Source organism: Misgurnus anguillicaudatus, chromosome 24 (genome assembly GCF_027580225.2).
Source record: "Misgurnus anguillicaudatus chromosome 24, ASM2758022v2, whole genome shotgun sequence".
Lineage (NCBI taxonomy): Eukaryota > Metazoa > Chordata > Actinopteri > Cypriniformes > Cobitidae > Misgurnus > Misgurnus anguillicaudatus.
The window spans coordinates 891,498-918,118 of NC_073360.2; the positions used below are offsets into that span (position 1 = coordinate 891,498).

Below are 26,621 nucleotides of genomic sequence, written 5' to 3' on the forward strand. Positions count from 1 at the left end.
AGAGATCAAGTCAAGTTTTTTAAAGCACTTTTCAACATATAAATCATTTCAAAGCAGCTTTTAGTTTTTAGTCACTGTTAGTTACAACTATTGCTGTTTTCTGATAAATGTAAAGTAATTATGGCTGTTTTGAATATACAGTGCACTATCATGTGGAGTGCCAGTGGATGCCGATGACTAAAAACAATTGGGTAAAAATAGCTCTTTTTAATCAGTGTTAAATGACCTAAGAAAGAGTTTCTACAGCAGTGCATAGAAAGTTGTGAAATTTGCACACAAACATTATGGGCCAAGTCTTGTGTAGAAAGCAACACCTGTAGAAGCAGTCTGTGAATCTGTTCAGTGATCTCCTGTATATCTGAATCCATGATTCTTTCCTTTGTGAACGTGGGTGCTAAAAACACATCCTCGTTCATCGGACCCCTGCACACAAAACACTTACATTTAATGTATATTTTCCGGTAATAAAATAGATAATTGTTCTTTATGTGAATGCCTTCTCATGCTCAGTTGAAGACTTACATGCGGACTTTGTGCCGTCCAATAACAAAGGACACCTTGCGACTCCAGGGGTTCACAAAGCTACACCAGCTGGTATCTAATGTAATGTATTCTCCATTCCTCACACAGAACCGGATGGAGGAATGATCAAATGGCTGCCCAACATGCTGCATAACTACATGAGTAGAGAAATAATGAATTAGATAGGTGGGAACCATATCTTATATACCTGGATATGATTGGCCCACAGCAGGTATCTGTAATTATAAGTGGTTTCCGTTTTTTGTTGTGTATACAGAAGTGTTGTAATGATGATTAGAGCTAGAAATAGGGGAAAATCAATGAATGGGCAGGACTTGGAGGCCCAAAAGATGTCCGTTACAATTTGTCCACCATTGGCACGCCGTTTACCATTTTTCACATGATATAATGTGTTGGGAAGTTTTTGGTTCATTTGGACAATTCATGTATATACATATAGTGGCAAGAAAACGTATGTGAATCTGGTTTTCTGCAGTGATTTGCCGTGACATGTGGTTTGGTCCTCATCTAGGTCACAACGGTGGACAAACACTATGTGTATAGGCTCACAACAAACAAATAAATTTTAGTTTCTTGTGTCTTTTTTGAAAACACCCATTAAACATTCACAGTGCTAGAGGAAAATGTAAGTGAACCCACAGACTTATTATTTCAATGAAAGCTAATCTGTATCAGAAATAAAATGAGTTACAAGGTGTGGTTTAGTGATACTTTGATTGATAAAAAGACAACCAATCATTTTAAGATTGCCATCCTTAAGAAGCATCAGCTCTTCTGAACCATGCTCTTATAAAGATATCTGATCAAGAGATGTTGCACTCCGTAACGCTGAAAAGGGATACAAAACAGTCTCAAAATGTTTAGACCTCCATCTGTCAACAGTTAGACAAATTGTTTATAAATGGAGACAGTTTAATACTGTAGCTACCCTTCCTAAAAGTGGGTGCACAGCAAAGATGACTCCTAAGGCAGAACTCAGAATACTCAATGAAGTAAAGAAGGACCCACGAGTAACAGCTAAAGTCTTGAAGACATCATTGTAACTGGCACACATGAGTCTACCATACATAAGTCTTTGAACAAGCACGGTATCTATGGCAGAACATTACAGAGGAAGCCGCTGCTCTCCCGAAAAACATTGCTGTGAGCCTGACGTTTGCAAAAGAGCACCTTGGCAAACCCCAGTCCTACTGGGAACATTTTTTATGGACTGATAAAACAAAAGTTGAATTGTTTGGGAAAAATACTATGGTGCCAAAAGGGCACAGCTTACCTTACCAACATCAAAACATCATCCCAACAGTAAGTAAAGTATGGTGGGGGGAACATCATGATTTGGGCATGCTCTGCTGCCTCAGGGCCCTGGACCACTTGCCATCATCGAGGGGAAAATTAATTCACAAGTTTACCAAAATATCCTACAGGATAATGTCAAGGTGACTGTCCACCAGTTGAAGCTCAGTAGAAGTTAGTTGATGCAACAGGACAATGACCTTAAGCATCAAAGTAAATCCACCACAGACTGGCTGAAGAAAAACAAAATGTGCCATTTGGAGCGGTCTAGTCAAAGCCCAGACCTCAAGAGATTGGTTTACACCAGACAACCTACAAATGTGTCTTAATCACGGATCTATATAAATGACTGTATTGCGCTTAGAACGCTTAACGTAACAGCGTGAGGTGAAGCCAGCGCAGAGTTCGAGCCGCCATCTTGGTATACCCAGCCGGCAGAGGGTGTCATTGACTTCCATTCAAAATCATGTTTTAAATTCCCCCGCTTTACAGCGTATCAGTCACGCAAGATTATTTTTAGGATATGTGTACGTAAATTAACTGTTAATTCTGGTGTTATTTTCAATGTTTATGTTTTAATCGGGCAGGAAAATGGATTTATAAAAAACCGTTAAGGTGAGTGTGTCTGCTGCGTTCTGTTAATGACACGGGTATAAATAAAGTTTCTTTTGACATTCAGCTACACGGTCAGCGTTATTTCTCTAAATATGTTTAGGTAACTTGTAAGTTTAGATGACATAAAACCAGCAAATTATTGCATGCACATACCGTACAAAGTATGATTATTTATATAGATTTCAGAATGAGCACGTTTGTCATTAATACTAAATGCTGCGGTCTGTCTGCTGATCTGATACTGTAATGAAGATGAATGTATAATAACTGATTAAAAACTAAAATGTACAACTTTCAGTAAATAACTACACTGTAAAAAATCCAACTTTAAAATGTTCATTCAACAAAGAACATTAAGTAACTTGAACAAAGATTTCTTTGATGAAGGGCGTCAGTTGATTATTTTGTGTTCACTGAATGAAAAGAGCATAATCATTCAGCTAACAAATATTATTTTGTTGACTGGACTTAGATGAAAAAGTTTTTGTCCAATTCGTTCACCCAACTTGCCAAAGAGGAATGGGTAAAAATTCTGTTTGAGCGATGTACAGGTATGATTCAGCGCTTGCTTAAAGTAATTGCTGCCAAAGGAAAAAAGACATAAGAAACTAGAATTATTTGTGTGTTGTCACCTTATGCACATTGCGTTTGTCTATATGAGGATCAGATAAATTTTTATGGCAAATCACTGTAGAAAACCAGTATATTCCCAGGGGTTCACATACTTTTCTTGTCATCGAAACACACACAGGCGCGCACTAGGGATGGGCGATATCTTATCGTTTGCGATATACCACCAAAAATTATCCTCGCGGTAAAAACCTAAATCTAGTTGATGAGGTAGTTTGTGTGCGCCCAATTCACTGTTCACGTGCAGAGTGAAAACAAACATGGCGGTGCTTGTTGTTATTACCATGAATTTACAAGAATGAATTTTCCAGTAAATACAAAAATGTGATGTTCACACATGCAGTGACATTCCGTCTTTTTACCAGTAAGACATAATTCACACATATCAAAATACTAGTAAACTCGGAGAAAAAGCGGAAGTTACCTGTGGCGCGCGACCAGTGACCTCAGTGTCATATTTGTAAACAATGGCGGGTTATGACTTAATATCCACGGTCCGTATTTTGTTGTTTTCACATCTGTGGCAAACGCTGATGTTCGCGAAGTTGCTCGTGACCAAACAACATTGCGTTAGGCGGCGTAGGATTCACAGAGGAGCGAGGTAAAGTTAGTAATTATAGGTTTGATATTCGCTGCATATCTGCCTAGGCTGCTTTAGGGGCCGTCTGCAAATTACAGAGGACGTGCTAAGGACGTCGGCAATTTGGCAAATAGATGGTAAACGGTTTGAAACAACTTTGGTGAAGAAATGTGGATGTTAACTTAAGGTGTGCTCGACTTTTAAGCAGCACGTGTGTGGAAACGTCTGTAAACAGTGTGGGGGGTAAACACGTCATCTATAAAATATAAATAAAAACGATTCTGATTGGGCAGAAGCTGTCAGCGCTGTCTGATGTTGTCTGTTCTAAATGCCGGTAATCCTATATTTTTCGTTCACAAATAGCACTTACTGGTAAATTACTGGGAATCTTACAACCTGTCTTACTGGTAAATTGGGAGTACTGATTTACCAGAAAGGTTCTGGTCACAGATGACCTTTTAACTGCAATTTACCAGTAAATTATCAGTAAAGACTGTATGTGTGAAAGGGACTATTGACTGTTTCACACTGAACTTTTTTACTTTATCAGGTTACTTTAACATGTTTGTTACTTTATTAGGGTTTGTTTGCAGTTTTACTCTGTTGTAATTTTCAAACACATCTAAAGACATTGTTACTTTTCCTTTTTGCACTATTTTTGCACCATGAGAGTATAAATAAATACAGAATATGTGTTTACATTTTAAACTTGTCATTGATTTGAATTATTATTGTGTAATTGTTGTTGTGTGATGTTTTTCAGCACATTCACTGAAACACAATTTAAACATAACCTAATCTGACATTTTACAGAACAGAATAATTTATCGTAATTTTTAACAACTGAAATTACCGTGATCATTTTTTTTTAGGCCATATCGCCCATCCCTAGCGCGCACACACAGATGTTAAATGCCAAATTCCTAATTAGGAATGTAAACAGGTTGGTATCAAAATTTACAATGAAATACTGAGTGTTATATATATTTGGGTACTGTGTTTCATTTGCTGTGTTTAATGTAACTACATCTGCTTATTTTTAAAGCTGTCAGCCCAACACTCGCAATTCTCCTATTTTTCCTTCCTTTGTTTTCAAATGAATGGATGTTGAAGTTGATCAGTGACATTCTTTAGAAGTAAATTATTGTCCAGAGTGCTAGTACAACATATTTGTCACATTGTTTGAATCATTTTATAGATATCCATTAGCATTTTAGTCTTTTGATTTAATAGATTTATATAATTAAACTTTTTACAAACAAATGTATCTACTGTAGTAAAACAAAGAATGCAGATGTTAGCAGACACTGAAAAATAAAGTACAATAACCTGTTTACAAAAAATTGTTCTCTTACTTGTCCGGTGCACTGCCAACATGAGAGGTCTGTCACTGGGATGGAGATGTGAAAGCAGAGGTGTCCCAATCAGGTCCTGGGGCAGATATCCTAACAGAGGCACTGCCCTGTAATGTACACAATACCATTAGATGCTTTTACATGAAACATGTACTTAGGAAAAACTTTGCATTGCGTTCAACTTTACTTCTTGTATGGGACCAAATTATACTTTATAACTACTCATAATGTAAAAACTGCACATAATGTAATTGTAATTATATGTTCATAGTGTAAATGTTTTCTCAAAACATAATAAAATCTTGAGCTAATAATTTAATACAAATTATTACTATATGGTGACCAAACGTCCCACAAAATTTGGGATAGTCCCTGAAATCTAAGCTTCTGTCCTGAATCCCGAATCCTGCTCTAATTGTCCCGAAAATTATACTGAAGCAAAATCTTGTGTAGTTATTGTCTGATAAAACATGAGCGAGGAGGTTGAGTCATCCTGCAGCCAGCCAAAGATACAACATTTTTTTTTATTTCTCACTCGTGAAAAATTTGAAAAAAGGGATTAAAATGAATGACAAGAAAATAAACCTTTGAAATAAACCAGGGTGAGACTGTGAAGATTTGGGGAAAGAAACTATAAGTATTACTAAGTTCATGGAAATTCGTGACCAACTTGAGAACAGAACACAACACCACGTATGGCTTTAAATGTATGGGCTTGAATGGCATGAATCCAAAAGCAATGCTTTTTTAGGTAATTTATATTGAAAAATAACCTGATAAAGCACTGTTATTCGTAGTAGTAATATTTCTGCATTCGAGTGGAAAAGACTAGTAATTAGATTACTGTTAATCTTACGTTCAATGTTTGCGGAAATACATATGGAAAAAAATAGATTCGTGGCCTTTGAGAATCGATTTTGAATCGACCACATAAAAAAATTGATTAATCGAAAAATCTTTTTTTTTCCCCAGCACTATTGAATACATTAGAATACTTGAAGAGATGATATTGCCCTTTGCCGAAGAGGAAATGCCCTTAAAATGGGTGTTTCAACAAGACAACAACCCCAAACACACAAGTAAGAGGGCAAAATCTTGGTTCCAAACAAAAAGGTTTGAGGTTATGGAGTGGCCAGCTCAATTCCCTTATCTCTACCCCATTGAAAACTTTTGGGGTGACATTTGTCTGACGCAAAACCTAAAAATTGACAGGAACGGTGGATCCTGGGTTGAAATACCTGTTTCTGGGTGCCAGAAGTTGGTTGACTTGACTTGACACAGATGTGCAGCAGTTATCAACAAAATGGTTATGCAACTAAATATTAATAATTCAATAGTTTAAAGTGAAGTTAAATCTTAAGAAATTTCTTCAGTTTAAAGTGTCTACAGAGAAAGATGTTGACACTGCTATTTTTTTTAAGAGCTTTATATTTATTTGATTTGCTTCCCAAGTTCTTAAGAACAAGACAAACTTATGTTAAAGGGGACATATTATGAGAGTTTTTTAAGATTTGGTGTCCCCAGTGTGTAATTGAAGTTCTAGCTCAAACTAAAACAAAGATAATTAATTATCTTTGATTTGTAATTTAATGTGTAATGTTTTCAATACATTTGAAATATGGAAATAAACTCTGTTTTTAAAATTTGAGCACTTTATTCACTTTTATTAGTACACTAGTAATTTTGAACATATGTGACTTGCATATGAAGTTGAATTACTTAAAATTGAATGTAAGTACGTTATTGTTAGTGTTCAATGTTTTATGCACATGTACTGTGAGTTATATGTAATATGAAGTTGTATTTTTTGCACTTAATACATTTTAAATGAAGTTGGAATTTTTTTTTCTGTATCAATATAGCATGCTAGTCTACTTAGGTAAATGAGATCAGTTTCTCCTCTCATTTCAGTGTCTCCTTTCATTTTCTAATGATAACGTGAAGAAACAGTGTTAAGGAATCTTGTTTTTAATTTAGTAGATCTGTTGCTTACTACCAACAGAGTAAATGTTACTCAATTTTTAAGTAATTAGTAATGAAAAATACTAGGTAGACCTTACCTAATTTTTTTTGTTTGTTATAGTTGTCAAATTTAGGTACTCTTTACACTAATCCATTAAGTTATGTTAACAAATAGTTCTTATTGTAAAGTATTACTTTTTAAAGTCATGCCAGTGCTGCTAACAAAACAAATGCACAAACAAACCTTTCATCAACGTCCTGAAACACACAGTTTGGTGTATGTGTTGTAGTAAAGATCCTCTTATCAGGTGGAATTCTTGGTGCTGCAAAGTAAAAATCACAAAAATATTTGTTAAACAGCCTAAAATCAACAGCTAGAGTTACATTTTATGATTATGTGTGTGTGTGTGTGTGTGTGTGTGTGTGTCTGTGTCAAACCACCTTCATATCCAGAGTGAACTCTCTCAGCTAGTATAAGGCAACAGAAATGTTCCTCAGATAACTCAGCATCCTGAACCTTCATCAGATACGGTGTCATCCTAAAGGGATAGTACTGCAGATCTCCTTCTTTCTCTTTTCCACCACTACACACACACACACACACACACACACACACACACACACACACACACACACACACACACACACACACACACACACACACACACACACACACACACACACACACACACACACACACGCACACACACACAACATCATTTAAAACGTGTTGAATAATGTAAGTAATGGAAATGTATGCATCTAAATAGAGCCTGGTATTGTGACCAACTTGGATTCGCTTCTTATTTATATGGTTTTGATTTAATTCAATATCAATTTGTCATCAAACAATGTTTTTAGTTTTTCAGACATTGATACCATATTTAAATAAAGATGGTTGTAACTGAACCCTCCCACTTAGCTATATCACTGAAATACCTTTTTACATTATAAACAAACCCACACAACTGTTTCATTGTTTTTTACTTTAATAACAAACTTCTAACAAAAAAATCATATACATGCATATACAATGCACAAACTGAACAATGCACAGTACTGTCAAAAAATCCTTGAAACATTAAATACTTTTTGTAATTCATAAAATTTCAACTAAAACAGACTGCGTCAGGCTACGCAGAGGCTACAGATAACCTATGGTGTAGCTACGGCATTAACATAAGAAGGAAGAAAAAATCGTGTTTGAGGCTCACGATATGTCATTACCATGTGCAAAACTCTTAATATTTATCTATGCAATAAATACAGTTTTACATTCTACAGCACATTTAAGCCTCACTTACCTGATGCAGCAGAAGAAAGATTTCTCTTGCATGAATTCAGTGGATGATGAATCTGTTAAACCGAGAAATAAAGACTTAAAATGATAATTATAAAGTAAAAGGACAAGTGCAGAAATTGCACCTCCTCTTCTGCACTTCGCTTTAAATAGAAAGATTAGAAATATATGTTTACACATTTACATTATAGATTGTAGAAGTTAATTTTTTTGACTAAAATGTTATCTTTTAGTACAGTGTGTTAACTGTGTTTAAAAGTAAAAAAGAAGGAGTCTTGATGCTCTGCTATGGTTACCAGAGATCTGGTTCGTTAACATCACTCTGTCACCATAATTCCAATGACAAACAAGACCTGTCAATTCTGCTTATGTGCAAAGTCCCTCTCCCAGAGGATTCCGATTGGCTCTTTATACCTGGAGGCGGGACTAGAGTGGCCATTATGACCGTTGAGATCTCCCCCATTGTGACACATCTTGTTTATATTAAATATCTTTGGTTAAGTGCAGTTTAGGAAGTACTACAGACACCTTTAAAGATCATAACTGACCTGTTCCCGTACACATGCTCCAGGAAGGAAGCCTGTACGGCGTAGTGAAGCTGTAGAAAACGCTAACATCACGAGGTGTCAGAAACTCCACAAACTTTCTGTCTTTGAATTCATCTTTCCTGCAGTTCAGGATTCCTGCAGCCTGCTCCGATATATACACAATCTTCCCGGTGATAAGGGACACCGCAACTGCAAAAATGTCCTTTAGAGAGATGCAAACAACTAATATTAAAACATTTATTAGAGCATTTTAATCATATTCATTTTTTCAGCCAAATAATGAGGTCAGGATAAGAATTAGCAAAACTTTTGTATGCATTTAAATTCTAGCAAGCCTTTTGTTAGTTCTATGATTTATGTCATCTTAACAGCAGTCACTGTATTGTACGTGTCCAGAACAGATTTCCTATGGGACAATAAAGTCTCCTACTACTACAACTTTGTCAGATTTATTTTCAGAGCAATCATGAATAGTCTTTATATGTAAATTAGTGTTAGCTTAGATTCCTATTCACAAAAATCAGTGCTATTTGCCTAGCACAACTTATAAGTAATATCCACAACTGGCATCACTGGTAAAAACCAATGGCATATAAAACTCAGCATTTTTAAACATCACTGGTGGTTAATTAACGACAAGCAGGACAGGAAGTATTGGTCACTAGCAAAGTTGTATTGTCATACTCGAAATAAAGCAAGGAATCTATGGAGTGCAGTTTATGACAATCTAACAAGGGTTATTCAAACTTTTTGTTACATGCTATAGCCTCAATCGCAAGCTTTTGCTTTGCAAAATCAAAGCCTCAAATCTATTTTATTATCAAATTTGTTAATATGATATAAGAGAATGATTTGGTAAATTGAAAAGCTTTTAATAACTTTTCACTATGACTATCCTCAAATGACAAACACAATTTTGTGCTTATCAGAAGAATGGCTTGGAAAAGTGCAAATAGCTGGAAATGATACTTAAGATATTGAAGGTCTTGGTTTCCAGGTCAAAAATGTAAGTGGTCTTATTGCACCATCTAGTGCCCAAAAAAATTGTCAATCCTGCCAAGTTTGGGGTCTTTGCAAATTAAGCTATAATACAAGTATACACATTTGTTTTGTAATGAAGGAAACTACATGTTGGCACAATTATATTTTTGTCTACAAAACTAGTTTAAACATTTTTAAACAGGAGTGTATCCATTACTTCAACAAACTACACTGCAACGCATACCATAGCATGATAATTCGGCTTCAGTGTCTTGAATTTGCTGTTATAATGCAAAGTATGTGTCATTTACCGCATTTTTGAGGGTGTACTCTGAGGTAATACTGTTGATTTCTTCAATGGTGTACGAGGATACATCTACACCTGAGGGCTGGCTGTCATTGATCATAAGCATCTGGTAGTACTCTTCATTAGCTGAAAAAGCAAAGACGTTTACAACATATGCACACACCATCTCTCTTTCACAGACATACATAGCATAGATTTATTTTTGTGAATGTCTGACCTTTGACTTGCTTGACACAGCGTAAGGCGGATCTAAGCGTGTGAAGTGTGTTTGCCCGGCCCTTGCTATGTTTGTCTGGTTGGAGATGATATTTCAGTTCCTTCAGTGTCTTGAAAAGCTCTTTCTGAGTCTTTGCCATAGCAGACTGTTCACTACTGCAGAAACAACACACGCATAAACAGCCAGGGTAATAACTATCTTGCTTGAATAAGTTTAATCCATCTTTTGACATAACACTATTTTATATACTGTAAGATGTGAACATAATAGAACAGTTTTTTTAATATAAATTTTCTTTTTTTTTTCATTTCCTCTAAATGGTTAAATTGGTAACAACATGTATTGTGAAAAGTGCAAAAAAATGAATTAAGAAATCAAACTCTTCAAAGTTTAAAAAGGTTAGGAGTGTTCCTGTAGCTCATTTGTGTTAGCAGGATGGGTTTGATTAACAGGTAACACACAGATGTATTGTTATATCCACCTCATTTTTTATGTTAATGTGGGCGCCGCCATCTTTGTCTCCTTTGTGCAAGACTTCCGGTGAGCCACTAAAGCTAATGGTAGTCGTATTGTGAGGGACGTGAGCAGTTTGTTGTGAGGGACGAGATGCATATGTCCATCATTTTTCAGACAAACACATTTTCAGTTATTTTAGAAAATGTTTGAGATCTTTCAGCTACGAGGTCCACGTCCTTCAAGTCCAAAAAATGTCATCCATTCTTCACAAAATAAATCCAAACGGCTCCATGATGATAAACAAAGGCCTTCTAAAGGGTAATCCATGCGGTGATATTGTAGAAATATCCACATTTAAAACTTTATAAACTAAAAAAACTAGGTTCCAGTAATGTCGCCATCTTAGACTCCTCTGTATTCAGGAGAGAGTATAAGCGTAGTGTACGCACTTTTCTTAGTGACGTATTACTAATTCGGAGGGCGGGGGCACAGAGCAGCAGCACAGAACCCTCAATAAACTGTGTACGCTCTTATCTTGAATGCGGACGCGACTAAGGCCCTGTCTCAAATGGCGCTCTTCGTGTGGACTTTCGGTCTCGTGGCCTTAAATTTTGCGTGCTCGCTTAGTCTACGAGCAGACCCGGCGCCAGACACAAATTCACGGACGGGCATTTCATTTTTCAGGGGGGGCACAAATGAGAGCAACGTCACTGCAATGCATAATATCATTAAGTATGAATTAAGTGGACAAAAAAGCGAGGAAGAACTAACATACCTCTCCATTAACGCAATACAACAGAGAAGTCGTAAAGATTGGACCTAGCTTACTGAAGCAATCTAAACGCAAATAAAACACGTCGTAGGGCTCGACATCAACGCTTGTCCGGTTAATATCAGAGACAAGTGGATTTTTTAAAAGGCCAAGTGAAAGAGAATTTTACTTGCTCGACCGAACAAGTAGCCTAGTCTGATTAGAAACGCCAATAAACAATCACCAAAACACGATAATGATTCTGCATCCTTTAATCAATGGCGACCGAAAGTGCATAATGTAAAACGCAAAGTTAAACAAATAAGCACAGCAAACACAAAGTGTGTTAACAAAGTGGGTTAAATGTACTGCGGTAAAAATGTGGATTTTTTAATAACATGATACAGTTAAGCAGCATCACATCACGGTTGAAAATGTGACAGATTTAATCACTAAACAAGTAATTAATATTAAGCCACTTACATTTTGGACGCAATGTTGACTGTTTTTGTTGTTCCAGCAGCGAAAATAGTGAAAGATAACAGCAGAACCATAACGTGTCAGTCTCACTGCAGGCAGCACTCCATCGTGTCTTAACATTAAGCGGCCGGTGGCGCGCTTAGCAAACAACCAAACATTTCCGCGCTCACTACTGACAAACCAATCAAATTCGTTTAAAATATATATATTTTTAAATCAGACCAAACACATTTTTATTTTTATTCATGAGTTATATATGTACAAAACAATAACTTTTAATTAATAACAGTGGCCTATTGATAAAAACATGGAGCTGGTGGACAGGTGAAGGGAGACCGCAGGTTCGTCCAGGGCGGGCACTAGTGACTCACAGGGCGGGCCCGGCCCCCTAAAGCCCGCCCATGGCGCCGGGACTGTCTACGAGTCCGTAGGGTGTCCCATCTGTCATTTTTACGCTTCAAAGTGTGCTCTCAGCGCCCCCTTTTCCCCCATCGATGCGGAAGGGAGGAGTTCACACTTATATACACTAGATGTCGCCTTGGGGTTCTAAGCATGTGTCAAAACTGCCGCCATCTTGGAACAGGGGTCTTGTCATAGGAAGAAGCTAGGGTTCCCCTGATTCAAGATAGCAGCTCTATTTGACGCATTTGGTACAATGAACTGCCATAGCCAAGGCGACATCTAGTGTACATATCTATGGTTCACACTGACGGGAAACTTCTCTTCCTATTTCCGGGTTGACGCTTGAGTCTGTCCTAAAATACCATGTGGACTCGCATCAAAGCTCCCCTAAAGTCTGCACTACATGATGTCATCAAAGTGTGGACTGAGGAGGACCACAAGTCCGGAGTATGCCATTTGGGACAGGACCTAAGATGGCGGTGTTACCGGAAGCTAGTTATTTTCGTTTATAAATTTTAAATATGGATATTTCTACAACAACACTGTGCGGATTACCCTCACAATTTTTGGACTTGAAGGACGTGGACCCCGTAACTTTACATTTGCTTAACTGAAAGATCTAAAACATTTCTAAAATAACTGAAAATGTGTTTGTCTGAAAAATGATGGATATATGCATCTCGGACAGCTTGGGGTGAGTAAATCATGGGTTTAATATCATTTTTGGCCAAACTATCCCTTTAATTTGTTTGCGCATACTTTTGTTATGTATTAAATAAGAAAGCAAATTATTTTAAAATAAGCAAATTATTTCATAAGCTCATCTAGCACTTAAAAAGTGATGTTATAATATTTTCATAAAACGAAAACAATACTCAATACAATGAGTAGTTTAATATGTTTATTATGGTTTGTTCAAATAACTTACAATCTGTTGAATAAGAAAGATGCTGCTGACTGTCGGACCGCGGGAAGCTTGATGTGTCGCCATAAAACTCAAACAAGTCGATTAAAAATTGTTGTTTAAAAAAACTCACACCGTAGGGACAGTTGTGACATTTCAAACCATCACCTGAAAGTGTCTTGGTCTATACCATGTACAAACACTCGACTGACTTTCACATTGTAAAGATACTGGTATGTTTCTGTGTTGTTATAGTTGCGCATTGAAGACCAGTCACCCCGCGCAATCCTTCTACTGGGTTATACATGGCAGGTGTAGTAAATATTTACCATAACTTTTTAAATCATGTTTTATGCATGCTCCCATGACACTGTTTTCTACCAGCCGGCTATTGAAACAGACGTCTCGCACAAAAAAGGAAAATATGTCACATTACTTACTTCCGTGTTCGAAAATAAGGTGGATAGACACATAAATGCCTTTAGCTTTATAAGTGGTCATGGTTGTGTGTGGTCTACCTGCAACCGCTGGTGGATGGGTTGTCTTGCTCTGAACTGAACAGGCTGAATGCATTGTTACTACTGGGAGGGGAAAGACTTTGAGAGTTTGAGCTATACAAGAAAAAAGAAATGAACAAGAAAAAATAAATAAGACACACAAAATAAATGGAGAATGTATGACAAGAGGTCAAGCTATTACTTCCAGTAACTTACATAATAGTTTAATCTTTACCAGATTTCTGGCTTTTGACAATATTTTAAACTAAAGGTAGAGTGAGTATTTGTACTAAAAGTAGAGTAAGTAACTCATACTGGCTGCTACAAAATTTCTAATTTTTTTGCAATCAATAATATTTAAATAAAAAAAATTGTACTAATTCTAGCACAAAGAATTTCACCTCTTATTACTCCCTGATGATGCCATGATGGCTGAATCCTTTCTGTTCCTGCTGGAACTTCCCACAGACTCATTTCCGAGGGATTCATTGCTGTGTGATTCGTTGTGAGATTCTGTGCCACTTCCACTGGAGCCGTTTCCACCCATCTCCAGATCTTCATGCATCTGGGTTTGGGGTCTTGGAGAAGTGGGTGGATCATGACTGCTGTCACTGCCATCAGAGGCTCCACCCATATGGTGCAGGTCAGACATGAAGCCACAAAGGGACTCAGGCTCCTCTTCTTCAGACACGCCCCGGTACAGGTAGGGCTTTGGCTTAGTCTCACCTGACATGGACAAGGTCAGAGTTCACATTTCAAGTCAAAGTCACCTGACCCCATCTCATGTCGGAACTGTAAAAGCATAAACAGTTAAAAACAGTGCAGTGAGTCAAGAGTATATCAAGGTACTCGCCAGCCTTTACACATGAGTAGTAACTAAAGCAACCTGGAAAAAGAGTGTTTATTTTTTTGCAAATAAACAAGTGCTATAAGCTGTAAGTGCTACAATTGGGTCCTCTGTGCTTCTATCAAACTAGAAAATGTGAAAAAGATCAACCCATTAACTTAGTTTTGGAAAACCATTCTCTGTAAGCATGTGAAAAAATAGCTAATTGAAATTTGGCTCTCCTTGTGATTTCAGAATGTTTTTAACAGAAACCTCTAACAGGAAAAGCGAAACTAAAGTGAAGTGAAATTAAAGGATTAGTCAACACAAACTGAAGTGATTTCTATATGATGCACTCAACATAATATAAAGCCTTGCTACAACGTAAATGCATTATACAACGTGCATATTTCTGCACAAAATGCAAGACTTACAGTTAAGTTATGTACTGGACAGAAAGTTTAACCCCCGTTGTGTTACAGCGCACTTTAAAACACATACAGTCAAAGCACAAGCTTCATAACATTAATCAGCTTTAAGTCTTTTGCTATCATATTAGCGATTAGCTGTTCCCTTTCAGTCGGTCACTACGACGTCACGTCGTGACCGACAAATTGGGAACTCGCTTAGAGGGACCAATCTGCTTCGATAACTACTAAAACGGCAATGAACTTGGCATTGGGATATTTGCATAATGCTGGCGCCGCCCCGAAAAATTAGCTTTTTCGCTTCGAAAGCCGGCAGTATCTGCTACTGAGAAGCTACTCTACTCTGTTGGGATCGATTGCTAAAGTTGGTTGGACTAGCAGTACCACAGCGGACGCCTCGCAGTATTCCATGACTCTGCATCTTTTTTGTTATGAGTTTAGTGTGTGCGTTGCCTTTCCCTGTACGCATCATCAACTGAGCATTTGAGTGAATTTCCCTAAAAGAGTGATACGGAGAGCTTTGTGCCTTGTTAAAGGCAGCCACTCTCTCGTATATCTGGAGATCAGGGTCCTTTTCAGGATGGCTTTTCGTCCATGCGATCTTGGGTGCGGAAAGTACATGGGTCCGAAGGACGGTCACGAGCGTTGTCGCTCGTGCTTGGGCATCGAGCACGCGGAGGCAGCGTTTGCTGAGGGTGAGTGTTCTCACTGCGAGAGCATGTCCCTTGTGGATTTGCGGAGACGGATGTCTTTCCTCCGGGAAAAACGCAACCCGCGTCCTGCGAGAGTCGAGCGTCGCCACGGTGCGGCTGTGAGGCTCTCAAAGGATGACCTCCTCATCACTGTGCTGAACCAGCCGGGGGATTCGTCCTCCGGCTCTCAGCCTCCTTGTCCACAGCTGGTAGAGGTTCCAATGGAGACTGCAGCGTTGTGTCTGTAGAATCTGTTGTGCCCCCCTCCGGGTCCACAGCATCCGCAACATCCAAGAGTGGGACCCCTCCCTCTGAAGTCGACCCCGACGTCCTTCCTCCCTCTGGTCGGGTTGCGACGCCGGAGTTCGATCCGGAGATGGTGGCCGTGTTGTCTCGAGCCCGAACCGTCCCGTCTGGATGATTGGTTCTTCGGAGCTGCCCGGGCTTCACAGCCCTCTCCTCCAGTGCCTTTCTTCCCCGAGGTGCACGAGGAGCTGACGAGAACTTGGAAGTCACCGTTTTCTACCACACTGCGGCCGTTTCAGCCCTGCCCCCTCACCTCCCTCACCGGTGAAGCCGCTAAGGTTTATAAGGGGATCCCTCCGGCGGAGTGGGGGGTCGCGATGCAGCTGTGGCAGGCCACCGCTGCCTCTTGGAAGGAGATCGAATCGAAGCGGCCCTGAGACGGGCGACCTGGATTCGGATGGGATCACTCTTTGGGAGACGGTGAACGCACCGCTCCCTCCCCCGGAGGAGGGCCGGGTGGAGAATCTTTGGTTTCGTTTTGTTTAGTTTCTGCCGTCTTCTCAGCCGTGGTCAGACCCCGCGTTTCTCAGGGCCGGTGTGTCCATGAGACAGGTCTCTCGGAATGCTGTTGTCCACACAGATGCGTCCGACACGGGCTGGGGAGCCACGTACTAAGGGCTTGCAGCTTCAGGGGTGTGGACAGCACCCCAGCTGCACTGGCATATCAATTGCCGCGAGTTGTGGGCTGTATATCTGGGACTTGTACGCTTCGCTACGGAGCTGCGAGGGAAGGATGTACTAGTACGCACCGACAACACTGCGATCGTTGCGTATATCAACCGTCAAGGCGGTTTGCGCTCTCGTCACCTGTCGCATCTCGCTCGTCATCTCCTCCTTTGGAGTCAGAAGCATCTGAGGTCCCTTCGTGCCATTTACATCCCGGGTTCACTCAATACAGCGGCAGACGCGTTTTCCCGAGCTGCATGCCCCGGCGAATGGCAACTCCACCCCCAGACGGTTCAGCTAATTTGGAAGAAGTTCGGTCGTGCGCAGATAGATCTGTTTGCGTCGCCGAACGATACCCACTGTCGCCTATTTTATTCACTAACCGAGGGCACCCTCGGCGTGGATGCGTTGACACACAGCTGGCCGCGGGGGATGTGCAAATACGCATTCCCTCCAGTGAGCTTAATCGCACAGACCCTGTGTAAGGTCAGGCAGGACGAGGAGAACCTTTTACTGGTCGCGCCTTACTGGACGACCAGGAATTGGTTTCCAGAACTAATGCTCCTCTCGACAGCCCCTCCCTGGCAGATTCCCCTGAGGAAGGACCTTCTTTCTCAAGGAGGTGGCACATTATGGCACACGCGCCCCGACCTGTGGGATCTCCATGTATGGTCGCTGAGTGCGCGATAGGTTGTGGTGATTTATCGCAAGCGGTATCTAACACCATCTCTGCAGCGTAAGCGCCGTCCACTAGACGGGCTTACGCGCTTAAATGGAACCTGTTCGTCACCTGGTGCTCTTCGCAACGGCAAGACCCCCGAGAATGCCCCATTAATATCATGCTTTTATATCTTCAACACCGTTTGGAGCGTAGGCTGTCACCCTCCACCATTAAAGTTGATATCGCTGCTATATCTGCTCATCACTCGCTAATTACCGGCAGATCAGTCGGCCAGTACGACTTAGTTATTAGGTTTTTAAGAGGCGCTCGAAGGCTCCCTCTATTCCTCCCTGGGACCTGTCCATGGTGCTGAAAGCCCTGTAGGGACCCCCGTTCGAGCCTTTGCAGTCTGTAAGTCTTAAAGGAATAGTCCATTTTCCCAAAAGAAAATTCCAGACAATTTACTCACCAACATGTCACCCAAAATGTTGATGTCTTTCTTTGTTCAGTCGAGAAGAAATTATGTTTTTTGAGGAAAACATTGCAGGATTTTTCTCATTTTAATGGACTTTAATAGACACCAACAATTAATACTTAACTCAACACTTAAAGAGGCCCTTCCACATAAAACCGTTTTTACTTGTATTTTTGATATGTGTTAGGTCCTTATGTGTTTGTGTCGTGAATGTGAAAATTAACTTCCACCTCCTCTGTCAGCTCTAGCCACTGAAAAAAAAATAAGCGGAGAAATCAGGTCAGTTAGAAAAGCTTATCAGTGTGACGTGGAACTGATCGAGGTCATTACTTATTCATGAGCTCTTCAACTTGAGACCGCGCCCACATAATGCGTGTAGTTGAGTTCGTTTTCTTAACAAGTTACAGCAAGGATGGCTAAACGTCAACCGTACCATATTCAGGCCATTGTTTTTCGTCGAGAGACATCATTCCTATTAAACGAGGGAATCATAACAGTTGCTACATGTTTGGATGTTCAGAATAACGCTGGATTTGAAGAGAGACTGCAATTAAAAAGCAATGCTCCTCCATCAATAATGGATCCGGACAGAATGGCGCGGCTTATGTGAGTAAAACACTTTGGTACTATGTGTCACTGTGGCGGCCGGTGTTTTCTCTTCCGAGGGACGCGAATTCATGGTGCACACACGTTGAAAGGGTTTATGATAAAAGACACGCGTGTGTGTGAGTAAAACACTTTAGTACTATGTGTCACTATCAGTTGCGGCCGGGACTTCTCTTCAGAGGGGCGCGATTCACACGAATTCTTGATGCACACGCATCGAATGTGATAAAAGACACATGTGTGTGTTTGTGCGTTCGTTACACGCGCATCGAAAGGGTTTATGTAGAATACTTTAGTGTGTGTGTGGGTGTTTGTGCGTGCGTGTGTTTGTGCGTGGGTTTACGATAAAAGACACGCGCGTGTGTGTGTCAAAAGGGTTTATGATAAAATATGTGTGTGTAAGAAAGACACTGTGTCTTAAGACACTCACTTAACATTAATCTGATTACACATGAGATTAAATTGAAAGTTAGTTTGAACGAAAAACTGTTATCCAATCATAGCAGTGGGCGTTTACTTCCAAGTAGTCAATGCAGCCCGCCCATTAAAACGGATAATTTCTCTAACCAGCCTAAAAACCAGGGTACAAAATGGCCTATTACTTATTGCTTTTGATGTTTTTGGATGTAAAAACCATGCAAACGTCATGAGTAGACCTCAGACAACAGTTTAAAACAATAAAAAAGACAGAGGAAGGGCACCTTTAACAGTTTTTTCAACGAAGTTTCAAAGGACTATAAACGATCCCAAACGAGGCATAAGGGTCTTATCTAGCAAAACGATTGTCATTTTTGACAATAAAAATAACAAATACCGTAAAACTTCAAATAATAGCCCGGGCTTTTATTTTCCCAAACCTATCATCACACCAGGCGTCTAAAAGAGACAGGCGTCTATAAGAGACAGGCTTTTATTTTAATTGTTCCAGCATGACAGCAGGAGGTTTCCACATATTACGTTTTATTTTTAATTTGAATGTGTTTAACAAATTAGTTTGTGTAATAACAATAGTCTTAAATTATTGGCAGTATAAATAAAGCAAACAAGAATATGTTTTTTTTATTGGTTGTTGCGTGAAATCTTACCCAGATACAACAGTGCTATTTTCTGATTGGCTATTGTGTAGCCTCTTTCTTTTTTTTGTATTGGCTCGCTCGACTAGAACTCTAGGGAAGACGGGCTTGATAGAGAGAGAGAGCAGTGCGGCCAGATACATTTTGGGCGCTGCAGCATATTAAATATGATAAATAGTGTTTCCGCGTGAGAAATACAATGTGTGGCGGGAGTGCATGCACGACAAAAGACTGAAAGCCCGGCTATTATCAGCGGCCTCAAAACACTACCGGCCCCCGGGGAAAAGTCCCGACTCTCTCGATTGCCACTTGGCTACTGTCATCATCACCTCAATCCTGGCGATGAAGCTTGTTGTGTGGTCATAGTGATGAGTAAAGCAACGACTGCGTCTGTCACGTGACATCTACCGGTAAGCAAAAAAAACTTTAGCGTGTTCAATCTGCACCATAGAACTGTCTTAAACAGACTATCTGACGGGTTTTAGAAGATTAAATACAACCCGAAACTAAAAACAGACCAGGCCTTTATTTGAGACAGGCGTTTATTTACCCAAACCTGTCGTCACACCAGGCGTCTAAAAGAGACAGGCGTCTTTTTGGGACTCGGCTATTATTTGAAGTTTTACGGTATACACTTTTAAAGCACAACTTCTCGTCTAGATCCGGTCGTGATGCGCCAGCGCGACCCCACGCAATACGTTCATGACGTCATGAGGTCACAGAGGACGAACGCGAAACTCCGCCCCAGTGTTTACAAGTGTGTTGAAAGAGGACCGTTCCTACATTGTTGTATGTCAACTGATACTAATTAATGTTATTGTGTCAGTTTGTTGTTTACAAGGGTTTTATATATGTAACACGTGACCTCCCTACATCACTACGCATTTACGTTAGGTCGCGCTAGACCGGACCTAGACGAAAAGGTGTGCTTTAAAAGAGCATATTTTTTATTTTTCTTGTCAAAAATGACAATCGTTTCGCTAAATAAGTCCCTTATGCCTCGTTTGGGATTGTTTATAGTCCTTTGAAACTCCGTTGAAAAAAACTGTTGAGTGTGTTGAGTTAAAGCAACACTAAAGAACTCTGGCTCTTTGCTCCCCCTACAAGTTAGAAGCGTAATTGTTCATTACCACTGTCGTAAATACTGCAGCATAGCTGGCTCTGATTGGATTGTAGGTCTGCCGTAAAGCAAGTTTTTGTAGTTTTCACTCGAACTACAGGACCACTACCCGACGGTTGGAAACTTCTTTAGTGCGGTTTTGGCCGATAGAGGGCTGCAAAGCGAATGTGAAAGTGCAGTTCACCCTGTTTTGAGTGGATGAACCACTGAAACTTTTTTGGAAACGTTATTTTAAGGTAAAAAAAACTCTTTGGTGTTGCTTTAAGTGTTAAGTGTTGGTGTCCATTAAAATGAGAAAAATCCTGCAATGTTTTCCTCAAAAAACATAATTTCTTCTCGACTGAACAAAGAAAGACATCAACATTTTGGATGACATGGTGGTGAGTAAATTATCTGGATTTTTCTTTTAAGAAAATTGAATATTTCTTTAAGTTTTTGTCAATGAAAACTCTGACCCTGCTAGCATTGGCCTCCGTGAAGAGAGTAGGGGACCTACATGCATTCTCCGTTGACGAATCGTGCCTTCAGTTTGGTCCTGCTGTCTCGAGCGTAACACTCAGACCCAGACCAGGCTACGTGCCCAAAGTTCCCACCACTCCCTTCAGAGATCAGGTCGTGAGCTTGCAAGCGCTGCCCCCGGAGGAGGCAGACCCAACCATGGCTATGTTGTGCCCCGTACACACACTGCGACTCTACGTGGATCGCACGCAAAGCCTCAGGACCTCAGACCAGCTCTTTGTCTGTTATGGTGGTCAGCAGAAAGGGAAAGCTGTCCTCTCGTGTTCTTTCCTCATCGGGGGGAGCACGGTGAGCAGACTCGCAAGTCGGCTTGCAGCCTCCGACTGATGCTTCACAATAGTGTCAGTATGGAAGGCCATCAGAACAAAAATGCATAATGGTTTGAATTGTTCTTCCTCCTATGTTGCAGAGCATTGGCTGTCAGCCTCTCACTAGCTGTATCCTCGCGAACCTACGTGTCTGGCTCGGGCTCTACATTGCGTCCCCTAGCTGGGTTCCTTTGTGAGTATTTTCCGTGGGGTTAATCCTACCAGCCCACGTTTCCCTCAGCAGAGCACTGTTTTGCTTACACAGCCAAGGCTGTCCTTTATCAACTAAAGTTGTCTTTCGCCCACCATTAGCCCTTAAGAGGGGTGGTGGCTTCCGCAGCGTTCCTATCCCGCTCAGGTAGGGCGCTTCCCGGTCGCTGGCACTTCTATGGGGTTAAAGGAACATCTAGTGCCCGTCCTTCTGCCTTATCCTATTTCTGCATTCCTTAAGTGGAATTGGAGGGCTTTTTTGCAGACACTGGAAGAGGTCAGCCCCTAGTGGCATTTTGGTAGGGATTCCCAATTCATCAGTCACGATGTGACATTGCAGTGACCGACTGAAAGGGAACGTCTCGGTTAACGATGTAACCCTCGTTCCCTGAAGGAGGGAACGGAGATGTCACGTCCCGTCGCCACAGGTGCTGCTCCCTGCTTATCGGCCGGTCACATTCTCCCGGCTTTCTCAGTGAAAAGAAGCTAATTTCCATATTTGCACCTGCTGCTTATATATGCACCTGGCGGGGCGGAGCCAGCATTATGCAAATATCTCAATGCTAAGTTCATTGGCGTTTTAGTAGTTATCGAAGCAGATTGGTCCCTCTAAGCGTGTTCCCAATTCGACGGTCACGACGTGACGTCTCCGTTCCCTCCTTCAGGGAACAAGGGTTACATCCGTAACCGAGACGTTTCGTGTCATCCTCTCACCTGTTCTCAGTCAAGATGTAATGTTAATGCTCGTATGGCTCTCTGGTATCTCTTGACATTTGATGTTTAAATATGAGATGATATGACAGAACGTGTGACGGCACTGTACATTTTGCACCTGACTGACTGTATTTTCGTCCTACCAAAGTGAATCAGAAAATTACTGCATACTTTTAAAGCCATAGTGCCTCAGTGATGTGAGGCTTCACAGCGTTGCGCGGATCAGCGGGTTGCCGCGGCCGGCACAAGTGCGGATAGGAAGCTTTTGAATCATGCATGGTACTCATAGATAGATGTCGCCTTGGGGTTCTAAGCATGCGTCAAAACTGCCGCCATTTTGGAACAGGGGTCTTGTCATAGGAAGTAGCTAGGTAAAGGTGCTATCTCCGCCTGTACTTAGAATTCATGAACTATGCCCGACTTTTGTGCTGCATATTGATGTTAGGCCTACTAGCACTATACATTATAGTTAGAAAAAGTACATACATTTTTTTTTTGGACTCAATGCTAAATACATGTCTGACTGTTGAAACGAATCAAAAGAAAACCAAGAAAATCGCATTCATGATGATTTATGGTGATTTTATTTCCGTTACACCATTGCCTACAATGATGCGGGGCTCCCCTGTTTCAAGATGGTGGCTCTAGTTGACGCATTCAGTCCAATGAACTGCCATAGCCAAGGCGACATCTTGTGTAAATATCTATGCATGGTAGTGATGTCAGCTTACATCGACATCAAAGACAACGTCAAACACGCACCCAGTCTTTACTACCACAGGCGCTTGTAATGCTACCCAGATATCCAAATGCCGCCATTACAACAAAAAATAAACAAATAAATAAATAAACCCACACTGCCATCGTTTTCGTGATCGATCGTCGATGCCACGTTTGAGTACTCGGGCAATCGATTACTCGTGCCCAATGGCCATCCCGAACTTTGTACACCCCTCAGGTGTTTCGGGCCAACTTTAACGTCACAGCAGGCCTCTCCATCTTTTTATATTTTTCGTTTTAATTAAATGTTGAGACATTGATGATTCTAAAACAAAAATAGGAAGATGTTTAACCTATTGCACGACTCCCTACCATATACATTTTTACGAATGATCGTATCTTATTCACTATAATTTACAATAAGTTATGCTCCATATAACAAGCAAATTAAAAAATTATACACATTTATCATGTCACTCACTCCTATGCTTTATTAATTTATACAGTTTAAAACCCAAACACAGTCACAATACCACACTTTTTGTTAATAACTGTCCTAGGATTTAAACTCAAAGTAGCAGCTCACTACCAGTTACAAAAGACACTGTAATAGTCTTTCACAGGCAATTCTAGTTGCATTTATCATCAAGTAATTTCGTTAATTATATTTTGATAATTGGTTGTGGCCCGCCATCTATTGGCGAAAATGTTATTGGCTTGTTGCCAAACTTGCCAACCCCTGATATAAGGTATAAAAGTTGAAAACCATTATTATGACCCTGATGGCAGACTAAAGAAACCTTTTCAGCAAACTCTTATCCCCTCCCCCAAACAAGTTCCTTTTCTGCAAACATAGTTTACTGTGAAACACACCTTAAATATCTCCACATTTCGCAAGAAAGGCCGAGCCTGTGGCTTGCTCATTAGAGGATAGCTGACATATATTATAACACATATGCTAATATCGCTATGAATATAAGTCTGATTCCAATCTTACAGACTTAATTATTTTTGCAGATAGTAAAGCTAATGTACCATTTCAGGTCTATGCAACGCATTGAGACAATTTCATAGCAGCCACTTGAAGTCTTTCAGGCAATACCTGTTAACCCCCCTCCCCACTTTCAGCACAAACCAGGAAACTGAAATGCCCACACTTGCATGTTTAAAATTTCTAGTCACCGACACACAATTGTGGAATCTTCTGATAGAACACACTGGGGGATTATTGTACTTAAAGAGAATACATAGTTACCCTAAATGTTTAAAAACAAACAAAAAAACATCCTTGTGAATCAGTCGAGTTAACAGGTTAAAGTTAAGAATGTAAAGATAAAGTTAAATTGGCTTTGTAATGTATCATCCCACATCAGGCTCATACTATACAGTATTTAGTTGATTTTTTTAAAGAAATAAAAACATGCTGCATCATTCACAACAATTATCTGCATTTGCACTAATGCTCTCAAATATATTTTGAGGCTGCAGTGCACAGACTAAAATTCGTGAGCATATGAAACCAAAATTGTCACAATTTTGAGCCCTGATAATGAATTGAACTAGTGGTGGAGAAGCAGAGAGAAAAAGTAGGCCGCTCAGTCTATTTACCTTGATGGTCCAATCTGTAACTTTCTGTCCAATATCCCTATTGTAATTATTTGCAACTTTTTACATCAGACAAATGTTACATATTTTAGGGGGGTTTTAAACTGAACTACAGCTCTTTTGCAAATACCTTACCACTGAACCTCCTGAAACCTCCTTAACTTAACTACCAGTGCATGCGCTTTCCAGGTTTTAACACTCAGAAGGGGCTCTGCCCTTGTCTGCTTAGGGTTCAGGGTTTAAACTCTTCGTATGGTTAATGTAAATATGTCACTCACATGCATTATAAAGAATAGTTCATTAAAATTAATGTATAAAACATTAATCTTATGTTGAAGACCACATACTACAAATGTACTACATAATACTATATAACAATGCCATCATAAAAAGACCCTGATAAATCATTATGGCACAAATATTCTTAACAACATAACATTAAAGCTGGACATTCATCGAAGATTTGATATAAAAATGCATTGCAGTACACATATTTAAGTGTATTCACTCTTACTGTAAAATTATTCTCAGAATTAAAATTAGTTAATTAATTATTTCACCATAAACAAATATGCAGTAACACATTTGTTAAAACAACAACAAACAAGCAATAGATTGAGGTCCAGTCAAATAAAAACTTAAACAAACAAACAAAATCAGCCTCTATAATGGTAACTTAATTCTTAGGAATGGTAACGTTAAACATCGAGGGTGTTGGTTTTTCTTTGTCTTGCAAAGACAGAAATGCGAAAAAAAATCATTTACGATTTGTTAAGAATAAAAATAAAAATAGTGGGAATTTAAAAATCACGAAATATTTGAGGAGAAACATCTTTTATTTTCTGCCCCAATTGCTCCCCCTGTCTTCCTCGTTACATGCACACACGTTGACATGCAATGCACTGCACATAGCACTGCACGGCATACTGACACAGTTATGTAAAAGTGTTGCTATCGTCGACATGACGTATTTTATCACACTCCTTAACTACCAAACACTCAACAATGGGTAAAACACATGTAGTGCTCTGTTTTCAATAACGAGTTATAATCAAAACACAGCAACAAAATATGAAAATACTGTACAAGTAGAACAATCAGAAATGTCAGCGCATGCGCTGTACGCGCTAAATTACGCAACATATTTTTTGAACAAAAATAGTGAATAAATCTAATGTCACGAACCTGCAAGACCACGTCTAATCCATGTCTTATTCCAAACATTTGGTTGTGTTTATGATATCCTGGGTTAACTTTGTCCCAATGAGACTGAAAGTAATCATGACACTTCATTCAGTACTTTGACGGACCCGGTTACCTCCTCTCTCTACTAGGCAGCGTCTCACGTTCTGACCTCATTATTAACTCCACCCCTTTTGTTCTTTATTGGTTGCCGCACTGGAGTTTGAATATGAAACGAAGTTCAGTGACGTCAATCCGCGCTCATTGGTTCAGGCGTCCGTCACTCTATTTATATAAATCACCAACGCCGCACGTGGAATTCCACGCGGCTGTGTTACGATCGCGCCGGAGAGTGTCCATTAAAGTTAAAAACAGCATTATATAAAGAGAAATATGATCCGTCGAACAGTACTATATCAAAATAAGACACCCAGCGTAGGCCCTATTGATTATTTTTTTTATATTGCGTATTATATTACACAGTGATGCCGCAGTTACGTGTCTTGTCACTTGGACTGCACACAATTATAGCGCTTTACATTTAGTTCTTAACGGATTTTAGATTGTTAAATCAAGAGGTGCAAGTCATTAGATGACAACATATTGACACAATTGGTTAGTAAGTAACTTATCATTATTCTAAAATTTGCACTGCGTTTTAAACTTAAAATTTAAATTAAACAAAACAT

The 26,621-nt window shown here is 39.9% G+C and overlaps 1 protein-coding gene across 3 annotated transcripts in view; it reads right to left on the reverse strand.

Moving 5' to 3' along the window:
* LOC129437442 (period circadian protein homolog 2) overlaps positions 1–26,113 on the reverse strand; it is a 34,192-nt gene extending 8,079 nt beyond the window's left edge. For all 3 annotated transcript variants that reach the window (XM_055195574.2, XM_055195575.2, XM_055195571.2), the window contains exons 1-12: positions 25,936–26,113; positions 14,223–14,613; positions 13,843–13,935; positions 10,332–10,486; positions 10,119–10,240; positions 8,827–9,028; positions 8,283–8,334; positions 7,420–7,562; positions 7,223–7,301; positions 5,017–5,123; positions 523–676; positions 315–423 (exon numbers count right to left, since the gene is read on the reverse strand). In XM_055195574.2, coding sequence (XP_055051549.2) covers positions 315–423; positions 523–676; positions 5,017–5,123; positions 7,223–7,301; positions 7,420–7,562; positions 8,283–8,334; positions 8,827–9,028; positions 10,119–10,240; positions 10,332–10,486; positions 13,843–13,935; positions 14,223–14,554 — 1,548 coding nt within the window. In that variant the 5' untranslated portion in view covers positions 14,555–14,613; positions 25,936–26,113. The remainder of the gene's footprint in view (positions 1–314; positions 424–522; positions 677–5,016; positions 5,124–7,222; positions 7,302–7,419; positions 7,563–8,282; positions 8,335–8,826; positions 9,029–10,118; positions 10,241–10,331; positions 10,487–13,842; positions 13,936–14,222; positions 14,614–25,935) is intronic.
* Positions 26,114–26,621: the final 508 nt, after the last annotated feature.